This window comes from Chamaea fasciata, unplaced genomic scaffold (genome assembly GCF_029207755.1).
Source record: "Chamaea fasciata isolate MVZ Bird 193981 ecotype frontalis unplaced genomic scaffold, bChaFas1.0.hap1 SCAF_1, whole genome shotgun sequence".
In the NCBI taxonomy this organism is placed as follows: Eukaryota; Metazoa; Chordata; class Aves; order Passeriformes; family Sylviidae; genus Chamaea; species Chamaea fasciata.
The window spans coordinates 67,118,149-67,141,062 of record NW_027094086.1 but is presented as its reverse complement, the minus strand read 5'-3'; the positions used below and the strand labels follow the sequence as shown (position 1 = coordinate 67,141,062).

At 38.8% G+C, this 22,914-nt stretch overlaps 1 protein-coding gene across 6 annotated transcripts in view; it reads left to right on the top strand.

Moving 5' to 3' along the window:
• FHOD3 (formin homology 2 domain containing 3) overlaps nucleotides 1–19,662 on the top strand; it is a 374,111-nt gene extending 354,449 nt beyond the window's left edge. For 5 of the 6 annotated variants that reach the window (XM_066185488.1, XM_066185478.1, XM_066185464.1 and 2 more), the window contains one exon: nucleotides 13,783–19,662. In XM_066185488.1, coding sequence (XP_066041585.1) covers nucleotides 13,783–13,865 — 83 coding nt within the window. In that variant the 3' untranslated portion in view covers nucleotides 13,866–19,662. Of the gene's footprint in view, nucleotides 1–219; nucleotides 297–575; nucleotides 614–13,782 lie in introns of all 6 variants that reach the window. The other variant, XM_066185497.1, reaches the window with a different exon arrangement.
• The last annotated feature ends 3,252 nt before the right edge of the window (nucleotides 19,663–22,914 follow it).

The window sequence follows — 22,914 nt, the reverse complement described above, 5'->3', positions numbered from 1 at the left end:
AACGGTTTATGGTGCTTTATGACAGTCGTTACACATAACTAGAGAATTCAGATCAGGACCTCAGATGGAGACTGCATAAAATGCTGTAGCCTACTGTGAACTGGCAAAGAGATTAATAGTTGTGTCTGTAGCTGAACTTATTCATAAAGCAGAAAGTAGTTTGAGATATTTCACCTTTTAAAATCTTTCTCTCTCGTGCTGTATGCTATCTTTCCGCAGTCCTGAAAACAAAATGTCTACTGCTGCTTGGCTGCAAAGTGGTTATAGAGGAGTTTAACTTCCACTGGGAAGAAAAGGTAGCACATTTATAAGGTGGTCTTTCAATGGTGTAGTGTGGCCTTGGGACTGAGCTGTGGCACCCAAGTTTGAGGAGTTTGGTTTCATGGTTTAGTAAATCCAGTGTTTAAGAGATGATGAACTGTCTGGGTTTGTTTGTTTGTTTGTTTTCCCCTCATGTGCAGAAACTAGTACAAATACTATGAGAAGGATAACTACCCAAAAGAACATAAGATTTTAGTGTTTAATGTCATTAACCGTATGTGGCTTTTTGACTACCTTTCCATCCATTTTTTTAGCATTTCTGGGAAGTTAGGACAAAGAGGAGACAACAACAGTGAGTGAAAAATGACACAGATTTTCTTTTTTGTGGAGTTGTTCTAACATAATGGGTGATCAAAAACATTTGGTATTTGCTATAAACTAGCATGTGCTGAAAGCATATTCACTTCCCCCAACATGCTAAGAAAGGAACTTCTGCATGTGGCAAGAGCAAAGTGGACATTCTGATTAGATGAACCAATCTCTAAACAAAGAAAATGAGCTGACACTGGATTGTCTGTCTTACTTTCTGTCATATACTGTGCCTTACCTCTTTCTGGCATCACCTGCTGCTACCCACTTCCCCACACAGTTCTGGTGTTCTGCACGTGCTGACTTGTGCGGTTGGCTTGTGCATATCAAGTAAGTCTCCTGTATGTTTATCTATTTCCATGCTTTATCCCTGTTTCCATGGTTTATCCCATGCTAAAGTAGTTCCTCTGTTGGCAGCACTGTCTTCATACACACATATACCAAAACCTCTTATTCCTAATTTTTGCCACATACTTGTTTCCCCAAGGAAGCACTTGCTGCAGAAACAACAAAACAGGATAATGATAATAAAAATACTATATATTTTTCACTGGAAATGTCTTTTATACTCAGTAAAATCATTAACAGGGATTAAACAATCAGTAAATGTTTAGGCTGGGACTGATTTCTATTGTAATTAATCATGATAGAATCCAGCTCTTGTGCTTGTTTGTTCTTCAAGATCTGGATGAGACTCTTAAGTGGATTAAAAGACAGTTTCAAAACAAACATAAAGTTCAGTAGTTTAATGTCCCTTTTAGCTGACATGTGCAGAAGCGTGAAAGGAGAATATCCTAACTAAAATGCTTCACTCTGATAGATAGTCAATATACCTGGAGGATGAATTAATGAAGTAGTTTATCTTTAAAATACACTCAGCTAATTATATGACATCCTCAAGAAATAGAGATCAGCCCTTGCTAATGCATGATATGAGTTCAATGAGCAGAAGATATTCCAGTTGGAAGCATATAAACATATAAGAAAGTAGATTTGTAGACGTATCTCAATGATTTAGATTAGCAGACACCATTATATTTATTACCTGTAGAGCAAAGAGACCTTATTATCTGATAGGTTTGATTCATCACCTTCAATCTTCAGACTCCCATACCCACCTTTTGGCTTTTTCCATGAGCTTGGTATTCAATCTGTTCATGGACATCAAAGAGAAACTCATTTGAAAGGAATTATTTTCCCTGTGCATCATGTTGCATACGTCTCATTGCTTTCAGTGCACAACTGGAAATCTTGTCAGGCTTACTTAGCATTCAGCAAAGATTTTAGTGAGCATGAACTGAGATACATGGTTTTAGTAAAATCAGAAACCCAAAAGATTTATATGCAGTTTCACTATAAACATTTGCTGTGATTCCAGCAAAAGGTTCTCATGGACAAGGGATTTTTTCCCATAAAAAAGACAGTGATAAGTGAAGTAGAGAAGGGAAAAAAAAAAAAAAAAAAAAAAAAAAAAAAAAAAAAAAACACCCACCTGATGTACTCAAGTCATTTATGACTAGGGGAAAGCAGACTAGGTTTATGGAAAACGTTACGTTAAATTCAGGAAATTGTTGCAATGGGAAAATGAGACATCTTGACATGTTCATTTGAAGCATTTTACCTTTTGTGGTTGTTGAGCAGTGTGACTATCTGGTATGGAGAGAGCTTGGTTAGGGCATAATGATGTAGAAGAGTTTGAAAGCTCAGGGTAATCATCAGAACTATAAAATGGGAGGAGGAATAAGGAGGGAGTCATCCAACAAAAGACAGATGGAAATGTCTATATCTGTTGGTTGAGGATAGGAGGGGTCACTGATAAATCAAGATATGACTAGTAGGAAGGAATTTGTTCAGTGGGAGCTGAAGTGAATTACAGAAATCTAAGGTACAAGGCAAGTGCTTAACAACTGACTTCCTGTGATGATCTGGAGAGATTCTGTGCTAGACCTTTACACAGTGGAAGATTTTCAGGATAAAATTCATCATTTAGAAGCACAGATATCAACTGGAAGTCACTGCCTTACGACAGGTGTTCAGTGACCTGCCTACCAAATACACTAGAGTGGCATTTATATCTGAGAAAATAACATTGCAGCTGTATTTGTTCATCAGAAAGCCACAGGACAGAATGAGCCACATAAACTGAAATGCTCTGTTACCCCCTCGAGGTAATCGTTCAAAGACAGCTTCAAGGGAAGTTGCCATGGGAAGTTTCTGCTGTTTGGGGTTTTTTTTCTCTTATATTTATATCCTGTTTGTAAATAAATAGACCCCAGCCATTAGAGATGTCAATTCAGCATGTTTTGAATGGTTGAATGTTTAAAATTAAGCATAAGAATTAAGTTGAAAATATACTGTTTCTGTTCTTGCAGTCTAAGGGCAGCTTTCTATGAGAAGGTTTTCTATAACATTATAGGGAGATGTCCAATTTAGCAATGAAATAAAGATAATATAATTAGGATTGTCTGGTTCTCCTGTAAGTTTAGGAAAGCCTTCACAAATGGTGCCATAACAAATAATGAGTGCAAGGGAAAGTTGGGATAAGAAAGTTTTAAAAATCACTCTACTTCGTATTCCAAATTTCAAAAAGACTAGCAGTTTCATCCATTAGATACAACTTTTTACTTAAGTATATTTAATTAAAGAGCCTCCCCAAAACTCCATAATAGCAAATAGGAAGATAGCTACTGATTTTTGTTTTCTTGTCCTGGCTGTCTATTTAAATATAGATCCCTTAAGAGAAAATCAATCTTCTCAGAATTAGACTCTTGCTGAGGTACTCTCTGTGTTGGTCTCATTGAACTGGATTGATCTGTCTCAGGATAATGATACAATTCCTATGAGTCAGCCTCAGGAAAAGTCATACTGCAGTGTATTAAACATGAATAAGCATATGGAAGATATTTGCACTGATTCTGACGTACGCTGGGCAACACTTGCGAATGCTTAAAAATTGTGAGCACCACTTGTGAATTCCTTAGAAATAAATAGCCAAATAGGGCTACTTATTTCTAAGGAAGTAGCTCTTTAACGTTGGCTTGACTGTGCAGCACTGTTTGCATCTAGGTCTTCATCTGACTCTGAATGATGAACTATAATGTAGGGTCTGGGTGTGACTGGTATTTGATGATGAGTAGCACAGTGATGGTTTTATCAGGTGATGCTGGAGACATTGCAAGGGGACGGGGTAGAGTGAGAGGCTTGTTCTCCCACACATTGTTTTATCTCAGAGTCTGTGTGTGCACACTCCTATTGCTCTTAAATTTTGTTAAAATGGAAAATCTGCTTTAGATTTTAGTTAGAAAAGACGACTTGGAACACATAATGATTGAATCACAATTTAATTTTTGAGTGAGATAACTTGATCAAACTGATTCATGATGTTTAAAAAAGAGAGAGACATGATAATGCCTTGTTCTTTTATCAAGCTTTGAAATCATGTGTTAACCTAATAATACACCCTGTGACAGAAACATCTCATTAGGATTTATTGATTTATTTGTGTAATGTCTTGCAGGGAGTAAAATTTGTGTAATGACTTGCAGAAGTGGGTCTGAGGCACCACTCATGTAGGTGGAGATAGGAATTGAGTCAAGTTTACCTGAATCCTAGACAAGTAAACTCAGGGCTGGTGGATTAAATTTAACTACAGAACATCCTAAGTCAGGTATTTAATACTGTAAAAGTGAAATAGGAATCAGCCTGGTGTCATCAGGTGCTAAAATGTAGGAAAGAGCTCTGCCAAAGGACCAAGGATGGAGACCAGCTTTAGACAAGTTTTAGTACCGCATGTAATGCTGCTTTGGAATAAACATGTTGTTAGCAAACAAAATACTACATGGGACACTATTTGAATCCAAAGGTGCATATTTTTTGTTGAGCATTCATAGGGTGCGTTATTTAACTTTTTCTTCATATTTTCTTTGTTATTTTCATTATTTTTCAGTTTAGTGTCTCCACTTACTTTTTCTGGCTTTGAAAATGTACAGAAGTGCCAAAATACCAGGAGGGAGACTGCTCTTCTGATATTTATAGCCTGAATAAAAGCAGGAGTTAATGGAAATTATACTTTGAAAAAAATGAAAACCTTGCAAGAAGAAAGACTGTATAAAATGCTTTAAAGGCAAACAACTTTACTTTGAATTTGCAATTAATTATTTAGGATTTGAGTAGCCGGATCCTATCAGGAGTTAGAGTACAGGGCAGAGTAATCTAGTTAGTGATGCATATTTAGGAACCACTTTTTGCGTTTAGAAAAACTAAATCTATGACAGATGGCATTCAGTATCAAGATCTGTTTGTCCCTACACAAAGTACTGAGCCTTCAAAAGGTCAATACATCGTTTTTAAAAAATGTAATTATTGCATGAAAACAGAATGTGAGAGATAAAGCACTTAGAGCTCTGGCAGCTGGAAGGTTATCTCCATTAGATGCCAAGATAGCCTGCGTCTTGGATGTCTTTTAAGTAATACATTCTTCCATCCTTAGGATGGCAAGATCTTCGCAAAAGTAGGAGAATAAAACTCCATGACCTACCATAAATAAAAACAAAACCAATGAATTTAAATTATTAATAACAGTTAATGACTTAATGAATACAGTTGACCACAATAAGTTCTAAAGATTGATATATCTGATCCGGTTGTGGTCTCTGTAGTCTCCTATCTCATCTATGCCAGAGGCCAACATCAACAGCTGTAGGAGAACAAACAGGAGAAGTAGAATCACAGAAGCATACAATCATTCAGGTTGGAAAAGGCCTCCAAGTTCATCAAGTCCAAACTTTGACTAAGTACCACCATACCTGCCTGTTGCATAACCATTTGCCATCAGTTGGATTACCCATAGGACTTACCATGAGTTTTGATAGAAATAAATTTATTTAAATCTTGAGGCTGAATAGCTGGTTCCACGTTTTCAGTTTTGTCCATTGTAATTGATGGCAATGCCATTTCTAAGTTTCTAAGTTCTAACATTTATTTACAAGTTTTCGGTTTCTGCTTTACAATTTGTATTATACGGTTTTTTAATAGCTTTCTTTGAAGATATCTGATTTTGACAGATAGGGGTAGACATTCTACTTTTTTGCATGTTCGAATGTGAAGTACCTATATATTTTGTTGGCAGTCTCCATGAGTTTCAGACCATACCTCTCATACCTCAGGGTTTGTTCAGGAGTATTTGCCTGGTCCTAGCACTGTAGAGGGAACTTGCAATCATCCTGTACAATTCTGCATCATGTAGCCTTCAAAACAAAATGGTTTTTTAAAGGCTGGTAGTTGGTTTAAATATCTAGTTTAAAAATTGCTTGTGAAAGAGGCTTGCATTCATTTTCCACTCACTATTTTAGAGGAATCTGTGAGTCATTTCTAAAATGAGCATTATTCCAATAGAAATTATTTATTTTGGGGCTCGTAGCCTCAAACTTTCTGATTGAAACAACTTTTTTTTTCTTTTTTTTTTTTTTAATAGAGGTCACATAACAAATTATACTAGCCTGCACCAATATGTACTTTCTTTAACTTTATGTTGGATTCCTGTACCACTATTAAAGATTTTGTGGATTGTAGTGTTTGCTTACAACTGAGCATTGTTGCAATGCAGCAACTGACTGAAAAAGGGGCAAGAAGTCCCTTGAATTTCATTGATGTGGGCAGTCAGAATTAAATACACAATGTTTACAAAAGCTACATCTCTTTTATCCCTGTTTATTTCACTTCAGAGGGAGAAGAGAGTTATGAACACTACACAGACATTCACATGTTCATGTACATTACAACCCAAGCCCAGAGGGCGTGGTGTAGGAGCAAGGAGAAAACTGCTGCTATGATAATGGGTGGTCCCAGGTGGTTTTAGAGTAGCTGTCACCTCAGGGGACTAAGTGCCTGTCCAGGTGAAGCCAGTGTCCCCCCAGGATCTGACAGCATAGGCAGACCATCCTTGTGCTGTATCTCCAACACTGGGAGAACCAAATGCAACTTCCCATGGCCTTCCAGACAAGTCTTCCAGACTTACAAGTGCTGGAATCTCTCTGGCCATCCCTTCTTAGACAAGTGGCACTTCCTTAATTTCAGGAGAGAGCAAGCTGAAGGTAATGCAGGGGAAACTGGCAGGAGATGAGCAGCTGATAAAGAGCAAGTGCTATCAGTATTAAATGTAGAAAAAAAAGCCATTCCTCTCCCCAGATCATGGCATAATGGCATTGATATTTTCTATATAAATAACATTATGGTACACAGTTTTGCTACTTTTTCAACTGTGGTTCTGTAGGAAGAAGAAATAATTTTACTCAATTTGTTTGCATCTTACAGGAGATACAAATTGTTGTTTTCACTTTTGCTAGTTTGCCATTCACTGCATCAGTGAATTCATCGATGTTGCCCTCTGATCTCGTTTTAACTGATGTGTTTTAAAGGTAAAAGCTTTTGAATTCTTGTCACAGGATTCATTCCAAAAAGTAGGATACCTAAGTTTTAAGTATTAAAAAAATAGGAATAGATGAGTTGCACACCATTAATCCAGAGTTGATAGAATATGTATTTTGTTTGCTTTCTCTTGGTATTAAAGTAACTAGCAAATTTTTTTTCCAGTCAGTAATTTGTTCCTTATTTGCATCATCCCTCCTCCCTGAAAGATCGTGTCTTTCAGCATCCTACTAAGAACTCGGCGGCAGTGAGTTTCTGGCTGACAAAATCACTGAATTCTTCTGGAAAGCAGCTCTGGGAACGATAGAAGGCAGAGAGGTCCAGGGCGGCGTTTCACGCTGCCTTTCTTCAGAAGTGCAGCAAACAAACACAATCTCTTGTGCGGCTTTCCAGAGCATGGCGCTGTCGCAGCTGCCAGAGGGAGCCCTCTGCTGCCACCAAGGAGATTAGCAGGAGGAGCTGGGAAGGCAGGGATTTGCTTGAACACGAGTGTCAGAAGTGTTTAGAGAGGTCTCTCTTAGAAGATGAACAAAAATGTTTCACAAAAAGCTATTTTACGCTTATCTTGCCCCATAACTAAGGCCAAGAAATTTTATACATGTATGTATATGGCTTTCTCTAGGCAGAATTACACCATCTGATTAGTGAATTTAAAAGATTGTTTTAATCACTGTTTTTTTTTTTCATCTGATGGGCTCACAGAGAGGATGCCTTTTACTGTTTTATTCCTCAACATGGATTCCTAATGGGAATAATTAATTCGCATTCTGCAGAGCCCAGGTGCTCAAGCTTGGTCACACTTCTCTGCCAAGTCACTATCTAAGAGACATCTCTGTGTTCAGAGCCTCATAAACCCCCTTGGTGGGTCATTTTAAAATTCCAAATGAAAGGTAAAGGCTGCAGGCCTTAAACACTTACATTAGATGATTTACTTTTTGTATCCCATATCCTTTTTCCAACCTGTGCATTGTTCATACATAGTCTGGTCTTGAAAACAGTGTCATGCCTCACTATATACTCAAGTCATGCAGCCTCGGTTGCTGGTGAGCTTTACATCTTTTATGCTTTTCCCTGTTATTAGTGGAATCACTTCTGACTGGTGAAGTTAAGTGGGAGAAATTATGAAAGAGGTGGCAGCAGGATTGCTTTTAATAGTAACTCTTCATAGTGGAATTCATGTAAATTTAAGGAGATTTTGTCATAGAAGTCTTTTAAGGAAGGAGTTAAATCTTCTTTTCTGCTCTACTTTTGGGACTGTGTAAATGATGATCTGTGAAATACATAAAGTTGGTAACTTTAATAGTTGCAACTACATGTTAAATATTACTTCAAAAACACGTATGCTTTTCATGCAGGCCAGGTTCTCTAAAGCGATGTTAATTTTTATTTCCTTTAACATAAACCACCTGGAGATGGAAAACAAATCTAGCTTTCCTTGTTAAGTGCCAGTTTGTCCTTTCCCACTGCTAGACTCCTCTTTATCTCACAGCCACCATAAGTTACACCCAGAGGTGGTTGTGACCTACTAAATTTCTTGTTAGGAGAGACTTGTGCCATCTATGAAGTGTTGACAGGACACAAAGCAAAGCTGCAGAATAATAATACATAATAATGTGTTGGTTCTGAGAGCTTTCTATGTGGCTGACCCAGACAAAGACCACATTTTAGTTGTCTGTTCTTCTTCAGAGAAGTGCGTGATATACTCCAAAAATTCACCTACAAATCTCTGTAAGAAAATCACTACACCTATACATAATGTTATAATATTTCTATTAAGCATTTAGGCCTACCCATATTAAGCAATGATATATGCATAATTAAACATACCTTATATAGGCAGTGGCTTAAAAATATGACAAGGATTAAAACAAGAAAATATGAGCAAGGCTGTCTGGACTGAACTTATGAATTGCAAATTGCCCATGCTGGACTCACTGTAATAAAATCCAAGACAATATGTTTAATGTAAATATACAAGCACATAGACTAAGTCTGCAAGCTGGATGTGGATAGATAAGAGAAAAAAAGCCTAAGATACATTAAATGAAATGAGATGATGGACCTGGCCTGTATTGTCTCTTACAATCTGCCCTTCCTCTTGTTTTCACTGTGTGATTTACAGCCACATGGAATTTTCTTTGTTCAAATCAGCAACTTGCAGCTGCTTTACCTTTGCAGCCAGGACCAAGAGAAAGTTCTGTGGCTGCCACATCTTTGTAGGGGGAATGGCGCTCATTCTGTGTCTGCCTGAGCAGGAGAATGGTCACATCTATTCTGCCTTACAAGTGATTCACTCAAATGTAGACACACATGCCAAAAGGCATTGCAAATGCAAGAATAAATGGCGCCAGCCAGACTGATCTTAACTGTTCGTTGAAGCTTAAAAAAAAGAAAAAAGGTAGGGAGAGAGGAAATTAGAAGTGCTATTTGCTCTTTAAAAAAACAACCAAACCCTAGATAATTATATTCTCTGACAAAGCTGTGCTTCAGGAATTACTTTTTAAAAAATTTTTTCCAGCGCAGTGCAAGGGCCATGTATCTCTGTAGATTTTGACCCAAAAGGCAGAGTCAAATTCATTGAGTTCATCATAAGCACACTGCATTCTGCCAGGATATCAAATAGAATTCTAGATTTCATGATTAACAAAGAATATTAAACCCTCTAACCCCAGAGAAACAACATTTAGTTTCTTGGTTATGGGATCTCAGCAGGCTTTGCTTGTGACAAGAGTAAAAGTTATTTTCACTCTATGTTATGTTTCTATAGCAAATGTTTTAAAAATTGCTTGAAGAGCCTAAAAGGTCATTTGAAAGTCTTATTTTTATTGTCACTGCCTCCAAAATACATTCCATAACTCAGTTTAATGTGATCTGCGGCAGGCCAAGAGTTTTACAAGCCAAGATATTATGTCTAGTCCAGTTAGAGACATGACAAAGTTCAGTGAAGCAGGGAAAATGAAGACCTAGGTTGAGAAATGTAATTTTGCATTGTCTATAAAACATGGAAGGAAAATATCTTGCTGCATTTAGTTTTGATGATGGAACATGTTCATGACCTAAGGTAGAGGAACCCTACCAAGCTTTATGAGGAAATAGGCAAATGAGTGAGGACATCTGTGTAACAGAATGTCAAGTCAAGGTTCACCCACCTCCCACAATAGTTTTTGCTCCTGCAGATAACTCAGCTTTCTCCTGGTTTCATCACCCACTAGCCTCCATATTCAACATGTCAGTGCAGAGAATAGTGGGACTGGGACTTGTGTTACTATGCATGCTGCACCCATCCACTGTATCTTCAGATGAGGAAAGGTACTGTAATTTGTGCATATTAGATGCAAGTTTTATATAAAGAGACCCTTTTTTAAACTACTTTCGTCTCCCTAAGTACATAATACTTCAAACACTACGTGGCTTCATTTGTATCAGACTGGCCTGTTGCATTAGAGGGTTAAAAATTCCCTCATTTGAGTCTGGACCATGGTTCTGTCAGCTGTTATCTTGCCAGTAGCCACAGTATATTTCAGTATTTGGCCCCACATGCTTAGTTTATACAAGTCAGCAGCCATCAGTTTTCATGGGAATCATTCTATCACTGAAAATATTCTTCACATCTTTGCTTTTTCATTATTTTCTTGACAATCTCATTATGACCACCAAAGTTCTGCATTGTTTGGAGCTCTTTTCTTCCCTCTTTTTTTTCTTTTTTCTTTTTTCCTGCCGGGCTTAATACCTTAAGTCACTGTAATATTTTAAACCCAAGTTATCATTCTCTGTATTAAAGGAGAGCTAAGCTAGAACTGAGGGATGTGTTGTTTAATTACAGCTGCATATATCCCAGCAATTCATTGAGTATTGTCATTCCTACTTGTTTTTCAGTGGCACAAAAAAACTTCTGGGGTTGGTCTCCAGACTTCTTGTGTGAATCATACAGCAAACCCAGAACAGGGGACTCGTCTTTACCACCTGCTACATACAGGGTTTCTTTTCTTCGGCCATCAAAGGGTTAATGCAAAAGGATGTCAATCTAATACTTTAGTATGTTTGACAGGTAGGCATCTGGAGATTCAGAGGCTTACCTTGGTTGACATAAAAAAAACTACTTGCTTTTCCATGAATATCGTTTCTACCATGGTATTTTAACTCCCAATTATAGTTTCTGAATATAAACTCCTGTAGTTTTCTTCAAAGAAACCTATATGTTATTGTAGATCCATCTGGCTTTTCCTGGTAAACTAGTAATTCTCTTACTCAGGCTTGTGGAGGAATTTAAACAACTGTGTTCTGCTTGGTAGAAGTTACAGAGGCACTCATTTTCCTTTCAGTTGTTAGAGTCTCAGCTCAATTATTTGTGCAGTAGCAATTGTACTAACCCAAAGAAGGTTGTTCTAGATTTATCTTATCATAAATAAGAGCAGAATTTAGCTTAGTCCAATACCAAACCAGTGTTAGCAAAGTACATCAGTTCCTGTGAGATGTTTACAAACAGGAATAACAATTTGTTCTCTTCCTGTCTGACAAGAAAAAATAGCTTTGTTTTACGGTAGTTACTGTGCTCAGTTTGAAAATATGAGTGAGTGTGGTCTGAGAGAGTCAGAGGTATGTGTGAGAGCAGTCCTGAATGCATTTGGTTTAACACTTCTGCAGAAGTATCTAAAACGTGGAAATTCATTCCACATTTGGTTTTCCAGTTCACTTTTGCATCAGTGGGAAGATGTAACATCATCTAGACAGTCACCCTGGGAAAGTTTGGTCCCCTGTATTTTTGGCATGATACTACTGTCTGGTGGCCAAACAAGCTATGGTCCGTGTTTGGGATGTTGATACTAGAGAGGGTAAAGAAAAAAGCATTCAGGGGAGAGGCAGTGCAGGCAGCTAAGCAGGTGAAATACACAGGGAAATCTTTGGCTTTAGTATGACAGGAATGTTTCTACTGCAGCTTTCTTGGATTTTTTCTTCCACTCCTGATACAGTTCATTTTGATACAGAAATAAACACTGGGTGATTCACTGAGACCATAAGATCCTAAGATATTCCACAGCATATGTCTAGAAATTAACACTTGTCACCGTGGACATTTTGGATGTCAAATCTGAGGAGCCAGAAAGAGTGCCAGTGATGAGAACTGACTCAGAAGTCCTGTTGGGTATTCTTCACCAAGGAGACAAGAGCATTTTCTGAAGTTTATTTCTCTTCTGGTTATATTTTTTGGTCTTTCTTAAGCTTAGCTTTGTTAGTTTAATTTAACCTTGAAGTGCCTTAAGCTAAGTATTGGTAAACTTGGAAGATGTTGCTGATCAGTATTGTAGGAAAAACTGGGTATACTAAAAGGTTTTTATGCAGACCCCTGGTGGTGTTTAATAATCTAGGAGAAAGGAGTGAGCTTTGAAAAAATTTTCATGTAAGGGTTTGATAATGGAAGAACTAGAAATGTGACATTCCCAGCTCATTTGATTAACCTCAGTAACTGATGAAAGTGGTTTGATAATCAAACATAGATCCCATTCATTCAACCTGCATGGTATCAAATGTTCAGATACACCATATTCTTCCTTTATCTTATCCCCTTGTTTTCTATGCCAATCCCTTCTCCTGCTCAACCCTTGAGTGTGACCACCCAGTTTCAGTTACATGGACTGAATATCTCAGTAAATGAGAGATCCTAATTGTGCTAAATTATGCAAAAACTCCTTGACAACTCTTTGCAATTGGTTTCTCTAAGATTAGTTTCCTCTAGAGTTCACTGTTTCAAGGCTCCAAATATATTCTGTTCAGTATTAAGTCACTGATTATGCTTTGCATGCAACTTGAACTTCTCGGTGTGCACTTTGTACTTGAGGAACATTAAAGTGTGAACACCCCACTTGTGTCTTGAATTAAAGCCCATCCACCTGAAAGTCATAGCACCAGTAAAACTAGGAGGACACTGGTGCTCAGTGTGTGCAGTCACACACTCACTCGTTTCTGAATAAAAAAGGCAATCACAAATTTTAAAACTCTTGTCAGGGCTAGTATTCAGAACACTCTGTGGAAAACTAAGAAACAAGATTTTGGCTTGAATTTATCATTTAAGCTCAGCTAAAATGCTGCAGACTACCAATAGCAAAGGTGTCACAAATGGCATTACGATGGGGGAACATTACAAAAGAAAGGGGAGCATGTATGAAAACAGTAGTTTTAATGATTTTCATCAACTATAGTCATGTTTGTAGTCTTTTAACTTTGAGGGAGAGGGTTTTACATATTTAAAGAGTCTCAAAGGATTTAATAATGATAAATTCAATAGATCCCTATAAAGATCCCAAAACTCTTTTAAAAAATTGTTATGACATTATAAAATAATAAAGCAGATGATACTTTCTATGGACTGAAAATCAACTGATACAATTTCAGAGGGGAAAAAAAGTCTTAAAAAGCTGGGGTATTTTTCCATAAAACTTTTTGTTGACTAAATGTAAAAATGACAAATGTGTTTTTGCCTGTTTGGAGTTGCTGTTGATGCTCCCAGGAATTTGCCATAGGGCATTACTCAGTGTTTCTGAACTTTAGGCCCTAAATAGACAGCAACTTTTGATTTGATTGAGCTTGCATGTTCACAGAGGTTTTTGCAGCTGAAAGTCTTGTGTAATTACTGATTCTAATTGTTTGCATTTTCTTTTTTCTTTTTTTGTTTTGTTTTGTTTGGGTTTTTTTTGGTTTTATCTGCTTTTGGAATTCATGACTGTGCAGTGAGAAGGACACTAAAGAGTGGGCTAACACCAGAAGAAGCCAAAGCACTGGGCCTCATCAGCACTTCTGAGATGCAGGTTTGACATCCCAGAGGTGCCAACAAAAAGAGCCGTTCATCTGAAGCACACAGGCTGACAACCCTTCAGTGTGGCATTGAACTGCCAGCCTCCTCTGCTGCTCCCAACGTCCTATCCTCTGTTAGTTCAATTTTAATAAGCAACAAAAAGCAAAACCCCACATCCAGGGCAGAAGAAGGGTCTGCCACAGCTCAGCAGGACATCCAGATGGTAACCGAGGAAGCATTTGAGTGTTCTGAAGTGAAAGCACATGGCTTCTTCTTCTCATGGTGTCTTGATGTGGGTAGGAGGGGGCTCTCTGAGTTTTCTGTCATTACATGAGCTGTGTTTACGTTGGCTTTCCTTGTGCCCTGTTTTAGTCATTGTAAATGTATGGTGTTTTGTCAATGCAAGGAACAGTCCTTAAAGAGGCAAAATAACTCCTGTTACAGCAACCCAAATTCTCCTCAAGCAGATTCATTAAGCAAAGATGCACAGTCTGTGCAACCCTGTGGTTTGTTGGGTTTTTTATTATTTTGCCACCAAAGAATGTAAAAATATATGTGTACCTTTGTATATGTACAGAATGAATGTGTGGACATGTGTGCATGTATCTGTACATATGCAGTCATGGTGTGAAATCATGCTTTTGCTGAAGCCAGCTGGACCCTGATTTTCACTGTGGGGCCTTACTGTTCCACCTGGACAGGAGGAAAAGAATGTCTTTTTTGCAGGAACTCAGTGTTGCTCAGTGTGATTCACCCTGTGGGGCAGGCCATGGCCTGCAATACAAGTGGAGAGTTTAGGAACATGAATTCATGTGCATGAATGCACACTCATACAGCATGCACACAGAGGAAAGAGCACAATTCCTCCCTCTGGTTGAGCTGTGGTTGTACTCTGCATTTGTACAGTTTCAGAGAGATCTACATCAACAATTTTACACACTCGATAAATGCATTTGGATGCTAAGATCAAGAAGTTTTGTTCACTTGCCTGTGCCCTTCATGCTGCTTTTCTCTGCTGCAAAATAATGTGGTGGTGATAATTTTATTTCAGTTTAATGAATCTGAATATGAAATAGCCCTGCTAAAAAGCCTGCTGTGTTTTTGCTGTTCTTTACTGGTTTTTTGTGATTATCCTTGATACAAGTGGAGTGGGTACTACAGTAAACAACTCCAATATATTTGCCCTTATCTCACAGTTTTATAACTGACTTTTATAACTGCCCTCAGCATGTTTGAAGAACCTTTAGTCAACTCATCTGCCTTTAAGTGGAGGACATATACAGTGTGAAGATGAATTGAACGGTCACCCCAGATGGTGCTGAAGTATTTTGAAGAGAACTGTAAACAACATTAACATAAAAGGGAACTTCTTAAGCCAAAGTCTGTATATGGCCAATAGGTCCTCAAGGATGCACAAGATTGTCTCTTTCCATTGCCTTAGCCTCTAAGATTAAGGGTATGTCTACACAGCAGTAACAGCTGAGTCTTTCTTCAAGCTGGTTAACTGAGGAACTGCAGCAGTTTAGTCATGGTAACAGGGTTCGATTTTGGCTGCAAAACACACTTGGAAAATAGAGTTAAGTAATAGTCTGTGCTGGAGTCCCAATGCCATAGCTATGTTGCTTCTGACACCCAGGCCAGGTCAAGTACGTCCAGTTATTCTACTCTGCTCTCTTTAAGGACAGGATAATCACTGAAGATTGTTCAAGAGAGTTGAACCAAACACAAGAAACCTTTGAAACCATGGTCATCCATCACATTGCATTGAGCGCAGTGTCCAAGTGATGACAGAGACAGGTAGCTGACAACACTGCAGTGAGACCTGTGGCTGAACATCCTACCTGTGCTGTCCACCCTCTTGATTGTAACATTTCATTCTTTATCTGCCGATGCCTTGGATCTCCCATGGAACAAAAAGTCACTAATGAGCAGTGGTTCTTAAGAACACCAGTGAGTTTGATGTGGTTTTCCCCTCCATTTGTTAAAAAGTCAATTTTACAAGTAGACAGAAGGCAGTAGTTGGGTAATCAATGCAGTATGTTGTGTATTTGAAGGCTATGGAAAGGAAGAAGTGGTTAGGACACAGAAGTGGCATTTAACTAATTTCACTGTAAAATAGGCAAGACCTACAAGCATCTGGATTTTAAAGTGGATCTTTATGTGCTGCTCACTGCTGCGGACTTTAAAGATCTTGCTTAAGGATGCTTAGAACAAAGAACTGAAGGTAATGGGGGTTCGTGGAGGTGTTCAAAGTCTGAAACAAGGGGAAGACACCCTGAATGTAATGGTCATGTTGAACTGTGCTACTTGCTAAGTGATAAAAAAAGCAAAAATGCAACAAAGTACATTTATGCTGTCAGGGATCCTATATTTAATTGGAGGGAGAAAATCACAAAAATCTTTAAATTAATATTTTAATTAAATTTTAATTAAATTTAATTTTAATTAAAATATTCTGAATGTGCAAAATTGGTGATCACTTGGCTGTTTATGGCCACTTTCTAACAGGGAACAAATTTGTGTTTCATTTAAGCATAGTAGAGCGTCTTTCTCTGAAACATAGCACAGCTGAAGAATTACTAATAGTTGGGCAAATGCATTTTCCAAATTGAGCAAAAATTGTGCAAAAATTTATATGTTCCTTATCAAGGAGAAGATTAAGTATGGGGAATAATATAGGTTGGAATAAGTTCAGTGGAAAAAAAGGTGGTTTCTTTCAGATTCTCTGGATGTAAGTGTCTTACATGTGAAGCAGATTCTTCCTTTTCTGTTCTTCCATGGCATTTTTTTTTCTGTTTGTACTCTCTATCTGTAAAACTGATAGCAACTTTTCTGAAAAATAACTTGGTCTTGTTTATGCACTAGCATAAAATCAGATAAAATCCACTGTCCTCAGCATTTATTGCAACAAGATCATCAGACACAGTGTAGCACAGTGACTACATGAGAGATTTCCATTTTGGTTCCTGATAAAAATGACTGACTAATCTGTAAGGTGGTACTATTTCCTCCAGAGTCTGCCAGCATGTCCTGACTGTGGGGATAACGTTTTTTCCCATTCATCTAACTAGTGGATTCCAGATGAAGTGGAGGAATTTATTATATCTGTATGCCTCTCTCTGTCTAGTGAGGTGGTACCCTTCAGGTTTTGAGCTGCTGCCTGCCCTTCCATCATTGGAAAAGCCCACCATAAGGATGTAACACTTGTTTTAAGACAAGTTTTGTGTGAGATATGGATTGGTTTCTGACAAATATAAAAGTCTTGGATACACAGTGTAGTAACACATGTTCCCATTTCTCACTCAGATATCCATGAAGGCTGTTCTTAAACACTTTTCAGCCATAATATCTACCTCTGTTCCCTTTCCTTTGATAGATACAGTCAGCTGCAAATGCAGTGCCCAGAGCCCTGTGTCTGTTTGACTGACACCATAATGCCTTCCTGATCTGGATGCTGAGGTAAACTTCAGCACATGAAATAACCTCCAAAGGGAAGCTATCCTAATTTTCTTTCATCTCACTTGATGTTTAAAAGCAGACTGCATGCAAATACTTTCTATAATCTCACTCCCAAGTGGAGATAATGCGCAGTAGCAGTTGCGTGGCTGCAGTGAAGAAACCCCCAGGGAATGCTTGCATGCCACACTTGAGAGTAAAAGATCCCTCACAAAAGTTAAATTTATCACTCTTCACCTTTCAGTCAGACCAGGCACCAGGCTCATGGATTCCAGATGTTTTTATAGCCCCTTGGCTTCTATGTATGACCTTTCTGTTTGATAGCTCCTTTTCCATAATCCAAAATCAACACAAAAAAATGGTGGTTTAATGAGAGTCTTTCTTTCTCCCTTAAATACTGGAAGCAGCTTCAAACATGGTTTTAAAAATACATTTCTTTTTCTCTTTTGACACCCTTTTTTAGTGAATCTCTGCAGTGATTGATTCTGTCAGCAAAATAAGGCATTAGTTATGTAGATAGACGAGACTTTGGCTTTAGCGTAATAAATAATCACACGTGAATATCAAGATATGAGTTATTGTCCCAAAATAACAGAAATTTTGAGTCAGTCTTGATGTGAGTGAACAGGAAGGGCCTCCTGTAAGGTGCTGCAGGACAGCACTTTAAATCCCTGGTGTGCTGTGCTCTAAGTGTACCCTGGCCAACACTAAAAGCTATTGAGAAGTTACATTTGAGGACTTCAACAACCACTGCAACCCCGAGGGGCACGATGCCAGTTTAGGTGCAGAAAGGGTTCCTTTTTTCAGCCATCTGCCCTGCAGCAACCTCCCTGGAGACCAGAGCAAGTGGCTGTCCAAAATGCTTTTGGAGGCTGCGTGTCTGATAGCAGTCGTCTGTGTTCAGCTTCACTGTGCAGCTGTGGTTATTGCAGTGCTTTGATTTCACAGAGATGAGCTGGGAGCAAGGTGCCAGCCCACCAGTTTCACATCCTTCATCCTTTCACTGCAGCTCATGGACAGGTGCACGCACTGCCTGCCTCTCTCCAAAGGATACATGGGGACACGGTGTTAGGCAGAAGCAGGAGGATATTCCTCTCCCCTTTTCACTCCTGTAGTTTCACTGCACATGTTCCAATCCTCCCGTTACCTTCAAGGTGGGCTCAGTGTGTGCTGGTGCCAGCCTGACCCTGGGACGCAGTTGGATGGTGGCTCTGTGCTTCCAGCAACAGGACACAAGAAACACTTGTTTAAGCTGGAAGGGATGCAGCTGTTGATGTTCCTCTGGAGGAAAAACTGCCAGGTACTTACAGGCTCTGAAAGAAAATAAACTGAAGTGTTTTTGAATGAGAAAGTGGTTATAGGCAACCATTGAAAACCATTCACAAACATTTGAAAAGCATGTAAGGCCCACCTTCCTTTGCTTCAACTGAGGCAGCAACTGGTTCAATTGGCATTTCAGATGTGACCCCAAGAAGTTTTTGGCAAGCAGTTTAATAGCTACATAGCAAGCAGTTTCAGAGATGTACAGTTTGATGCTTATGCTAAAAAAAAGAAGAAAATTAGTCCATTTCACATTGAGTGTCAGATAAAGATATATTTTGTTTAATCACTATCTAATACAGATACTTCTGTGAAAGAAAAGGTTCATTTGTAGCATTGGATGCATTTCTCCTTTTTAAAGACTGTCTTTGCGCATATAGTGTCCTTTTTTGTGAGCTGAAAATTGTAAAAAAATGTAAAGTAGAAGAGGACGTGTTTCTTAGACGAAGGAGAAGAAATACTGTAAAATTGTGTAAATGTCCCTACTCATGTTTATCTATGTTCTGTGTAGCATAGTGTAAAATAGGCTCTCCAGCAGTGTTATTCTGTGAATTGTAATTTAAAAAACAAGCCATGCATGGTCAGAGATATTATCTACAGGTCCTTTTGGTTGGATTTTTGGTTTTGTTTGTTGTTTTCTCATTTTAGGTGAATTCATCCTATTTTAAATTTAATTGTCCATGAAAATACATTTTTGTTTCTGTTTTATTTCATAAAGAACTTGAATTACTCTTTTAAGAATTTATTACACACAAAGCTCACCTTCCATTTGTACTGATCCTTCAGAAGCTGTGTCACGTTTAGTACAAAATAGGGGGGATTTTATTTTAATCTGCCTCTTCTCCCCCCACTCTTCCCACTTTACTGTCTGGAAAGATCCAATCACACCCTATTTGTTTTGGTTTTTTTCTGTGCCATGCAGGGTCAATATGGAAAACTGACCGCAGACCAGTGTCCAAAATTTCTTGATATAAGTAGTTAAAAAGCTCACCTCTACAGCACTGTGTAAACACATCTTGCAATAAAGCTTTATAAAGCACTGACTGGGCTGGTTCTGGTTTTGTTGATGAAGCCAATCAGGGGAGCTTGGGTGGAAAATGGATGGGAAGGGAGATCGTGAAATGTTTTTCCTCATATCCTCCACGTACCTGCAATGCCATCATGTGGACATCAAAACAGCTGCCATTAAGCCATCTGGGTGGCCTGATCATGAGAAGCTGATCTTTTACACCTAGTTCCACAGTTTGAGCCTAATTCTCAATCTTGAGTGAAGAAAGTGAAAATGTGTATCTGGTCCTCCAAGTTTTTGGTACTCCAGCCCTACAAATCCTCACTTAAACGTACATGGCACTGCCATCAGCTTGGAGTTGGTTCCTGCCTAAAAAATACTATGTGCACAGAGCGCACAGCATAAAGGTATGAGATTTACAGAAGCAAACATCAATAAAATGAAAGACAAGCTCTATGTGGAGAAGCTTTTCACATTATCTCTGCATCAAGATGTGAAACACTGTCTCTGCCAGAACCTTTAACTTGGCTGAAATACATTTCAGGCATCATGGTGGAATGTATTTTTCTGGTGGCTGCCTACTGAGCATGCCTGAAGAGGCAGTGGTCTGTCCGTTTTCTCTCTTTGCTTATCTCTGATGCTTTCTTTTACTGCTATTTCCCAGCACTTGAGAGAGATTGAGTTGCCAAACATGGCATCCCTGCCCCTACAGAAGGTGAGCTGAGCTCTGCTCATGGGTTCAGTGACTATGGTAACAATGGGGTCAAAGTGACATGTAGGAACTCAAAATGCTTAGGCTTCCACTGCTAGTTCTGGGAGAAAGCTGCTCACAATTGCTCTTGTGAGTTGCACATGTAATGAGGTCAAAATATATTATTCAAAGACAGCTGCACATGTTCATAGCGGCACCCTGGAAAATAAAGTAGGTTGACAGAGAGTCTGGGAGAGAATTTTCACCTGTGGTTTCTGAGATTGTAGGAGCTGATATACAAGGCTAGGTATGTAGGCCTTCCTCCTTTTTAATTAGTTTCTAAAGTTATTTCAAATTTAAAAGGTGCTTTTTGGGATATGGCTGCATCCCTGAAAGAGCTGCTTAGCATTCCAGATGTACTGGTGTAAAGTCTAGAGGATGAAAGGCTACCAGCCAGAAATGTGGTAATGCTTTTTAAAATAAATATATAAACCAAGTTTATTGGCCAGACACTTTTCTTTTCTATCACAGCATATCCATTAGCAGTTCTAAATTCCAGATGTGCAGTGACAATGCGTACATATATTTTTCAGACCTGGTGCCCAGTCAGAACTCATATGTTGTCACAGAGAAGTCTCTGGCCTGTAGTCAGGGAACGAGTAAGTATGCAGATTATCCATTGCAAAGGTGCATGCCCTGGTTTATAAACCTTTCAGAACAGTTTGAGAACACACAACTGAAGAAAAAAAAACAAAAACAGTTTTTTCCTATCATAACTTCTCCAAGTTTTCTGATGGGAATGCAGTTTGGAAAAGGGAGAGGGCTGTTCTCAAAGCTTCACCTCTTGTGAGTTGCTTTGCAGGAAATGAAGAATGATGCCTGTATTGGCATCTCCCTGGTGAGATGGACCTCTGCTGGGAAATCCCAAAGGGAGCACAGCCTACGTGAAGTGTCATGCCAGTGAGGGCCTCTCCACAGCTTTTCCTGAGTGAATTTTGAGTAGGAGCTGGACTCACCCATCTGAGGAGGTATTCTGCTCAAAAATACTGATTCTCAGTTTCTGAGATTCAGAGTCCAGTTCTCTCTGACACCAACCTCTCTCCCACTGCTCCACCAAGCTTGTCCTCTCACTTGAGCCAATTCCAGAGCCTGTAATTTATTATGTAGCTGCAAAATATGACGGAGCATGTCACTGTACAGAAGATGTGTGCCAGCACTGGGGAGGGTGAGACTCTTTCAGTGTCCCAGGACACGTCCCTGGGCATATCTTGCTCTGTTACTGGTGTTAAAATGAGCAGAAATGCTTTAAGTATTTGCCAAAATTTTGCAAGTAAGTTTTTAGCCCTCTCTTGATGAGTGTTCAGATCTTTCTGCCTAGAAAACAGACAAAATGACTAGTCTTGACTTTTGTATGTCTTTTCCTTTCTGTATTCTGTACTTTAGCAGTTAACAAGCAACAAAGGAAATTAACTGTCGGTGAAATCCATGGCACTTAAAGCTGGACAAACTTGAAGGCAAAGGTGAGTCAAAGCCATGTCATAGCCTCCAGTAAACATTCTACTCCTTCTATCTGAAGGCAGCATTAGCCAAGCCTCTCTTGGAAGAGAGCCTGTCTTCTGCATTTGCTTTACAGCAGTGGTTTGAAATCTTATCCCTGGTACAGGGAGCACAAAGCTCTGCCAGAGCCTGGCAGAGCTCAGGTGTGGGACCAACAGGTGACAGAGGGTCTGGAGTAAATCCACCTCTGGAGTATATCCACCACTTTAAAGGCATGCACCATGACTGCCTGTTGGATGTTAATATGTGTACTACGGACCTTGGAGTAACCTGTGAAAACTCATTTCTCCCAGAAATCTGAAAGCTACAGCAGGGTAAAAATTCTCCTTTTTAATAAAGCAATGAAATACTGAGACTCTTGAATGAGATCTCAAAGAAATGAATCCTCCTTCCATCATTGTCCAGGTTTCCTATAAATATGCACTGGGAGGCTTAAATAATCTTGGCAAGATACAGCAAAGGAAAATTATTGTTAAAAAGAGGCCCTGGATATTGTTTCAACAAACTTTTTCCTCACATAAACTTATGGAAAATTATTGACCTCATAGCACAGTCAAGAAAGAAAGAAACTCTTCTTGTAAAATGGCAAGATACCTATTTGAACATGGACTAGACTACCTTCACATAGGTCTGTCTGGAACACCTCCCAGATTTACTGCATTAATTATGGGGAGCAATGGCTGTGCAGGTTAATAAAAAAAATCTAAATAATCCCAGTATCAACAGTTCTGATCTAAATAAGACTAGCTGTGAGTATAATGATAAAGTATATTGAAAATCAGGCAGTAGTGACCAAAGCCAAATGAAAACTTGATGATATTGGCTCCGTGAGCAGAGGAAAGAGCCTGATGGACTTCAGCAGGCCTGAATCAAGCCCCCAAAGATAATTATTAGAATGTTAAACTAGATGGAAAATGGAATTTCTTCTCTGGCAAAAAAGACCCTAAATCATTTTAACCTCACCAGTTACACTGGGGAATTCTCTTTCAAGAATGGACAGCACACTGTAGCCTGAAAACCAAGAGTGAATCCTTG